At 51.7% G+C, this 1,952-nt stretch overlaps 1 protein-coding gene across 1 annotated transcript; it reads right to left on the bottom strand.

The window, feature by feature from the left end:
- Window positions 1–724: 724 nt before the first annotated feature.
- On the bottom strand, window positions 725–1,298 carry LOC119969942 (vimentin-like). The gene has a single exon (XM_038803910.1). It carries the CDS (start codon window positions 1,244–1,246, stop codon window positions 725–727), a length of 522 nt encoding a protein of 173 aa, XP_038659838.1. The 5' UTR covers window positions 1,247–1,298.
- Window positions 1,299–1,952: the final 654 nt, after the last annotated feature.

The raw sequence follows: 1,952 nt of genomic DNA, 5'->3' as shown, positions 1-1,952 counted from the left end.
CTCCGGTTTCCTCCCACAGTCCAAAGATGTGCAGGTTAGGGGGATTGGCCGCGCTAAATTGTCGTTAGTGTCCAGAAATTGCCCTGAGTGTTGTCTGGGGTCACTGGGTTATGGGGATAGGGTGGAGGTGTGGACCTTGGGTAGGGTGCTCTTATCCAAGTGCAGACTCGATGGGCTGAATGGCCTCCTTCTGCACTGTAAATTCTATGAAATTCTATGATTCTAACCTGCACATGTTTGGGTTATGGGGGTGAAACCCACGCAGACTTGGGGAGAATGTGCAAACTCTACACGTATAGCGACCCGGGGCCGGGATTCGAACGGTAATCCCGTTTGCTGTTATTCCTACCAAAATGGATAACCTCACATTTGTCAACATTGTCTTCCATCTGCCAGACCCGAGCCATTCTGGTATAATCTGGTAGACAGGGCGGGCAGGCAGGAGCGGGCAAGACATCTTTTAAAAATATTTTTTGCGAAGGCGGAAAGGAAGGGGCATTGGGGTGGGTGTAAGGACCACCTCACACATCCCGACAAAATATATTGGCTCAAAGTTATCTATATTGAAATTTATTGTTCTTGCATTTCATTGTTCTTTTGCATTGTATATACATAAGAACTAGGAGTCGGAGTGGGCCATTCAGCCTCTTGAGCCTGCTCTGCTACATGCTGAACATGACAAGATGATGCGTCAAACGGTTCAAGTTGGCATCTTTTCAAAACATCAACTGATGTCCACAAGATAAGGATGAGTAAGTTTACCTTTTAGGTCCAGCTGCTCCTGGCATTTCAGCCTCCAGGAGTCGATCTCCTCCTCGGTGTTGCCCGTCTCGATCTCTGCCACCCCTTTCTCGTGCGTCAGCCTCTCGATCAGCTCCCTCAGTTCCTTGAACTGCTGCTGGTACTCATCTCCCATTCCCTGGGGCACCTTGAAGCGGGCCCTCAGGCCGGCCAGCTCCTCCCTCAGCTGGGAGTTGCGCTGCTCCAGGCCCCTCACCTTGTCGATGTAGCCAGCCAAAAAGCTGTTAAGTTGCTGCATCTCCTCCTTCTCGTTGGTTCGGATCTCTGTGCCGGCCTCAATCGCCCTGGACAAGCAGCCTCCCGCTCGGCCCCAGGACCCATAGTAAATCTGGGACTCGGTTGAGTGGGAGCGGTAGCGGGTTGCGGAGGGGCTCTGGACTCTGACTCCGCTCCTGCCGGACCGGTTCATGGACGTAGTCTTCTGGCTGTACGAGGAGCTCCTCATCTTCACCACTTCTGTTGAGCTGATGTCTCTTCCCCGCTATCTTCTGCTCGGTCCGGTGTTCTTATAGGGATCTCAGGAATGTCACAGCCATTGTCTAACTGTCACAACATTTTTTGAAATGGAAACATGATGACTCGATGCGGCCCTTTCAGCTCTGGGCCAACTCTACAGATAGTCTTGGCATTGAAGTGTTACATTACTATGGGGCTACGTCATGTTCTGTTCGCACCTTCCTTATCCAGCTTTTCCCCCTCTTCCTCTATCAACCTGACCAGCCCAACCCAATATCTGGAATGTGTAACACCCTCCTTGCCCGAGACATGATGGATTGGAAATCAGTGCACAAATTCTCGTTCTCTGAGTCTGCTATTTCCTGCCCTTTCTATTTGTGGATCTTTCAGCTACATTTCAAGGGGTTTATTTTCATCTTTATTAAGAGATTCCCCTCCAGCCCCCTTCTAATAGCCAAGCACGGCGCTGGAGCGGTTCACGCAAATTGGGCGCCGCGGGATTCGCGCATGCGGAGTGGCCTCTTTCAACGCACTGGCCCGAGGCAACATGGCGCAGGACTACAGGGGCCTGCGCGTAGGAAAGGAGGCCCCCAGCCAGAGATGGTGACGGAATTGCCTCCAGATTTTTAATGTGGCTGCTACCGCCGTGTTAGTCGAGTGTTTCTTTGGCACCACCAGGAGTTGAGCCGTTACCA

Source organism: Scyliorhinus canicula, chromosome 8 (assembly GCF_902713615.1).
Source record: "Scyliorhinus canicula chromosome 8, sScyCan1.1, whole genome shotgun sequence".
NCBI classification, from domain to species: domain Eukaryota; kingdom Metazoa; phylum Chordata; class Chondrichthyes; order Carcharhiniformes; family Scyliorhinidae; genus Scyliorhinus; species Scyliorhinus canicula.
Note: the sequence above shows the minus strand (reverse complement) of the source record. Positions and strands in the feature narration are given on the sequence as shown.

Excerpts from the sequence above, each read along its gene's own strand:
- LOC119969942 (XM_038803910.1), bottom strand. The coding sequence starts at position 1,246 with ATGAGGAGCTCCTCGTACAGCCAGAAGACTACGTCCATGAACCGGTCC.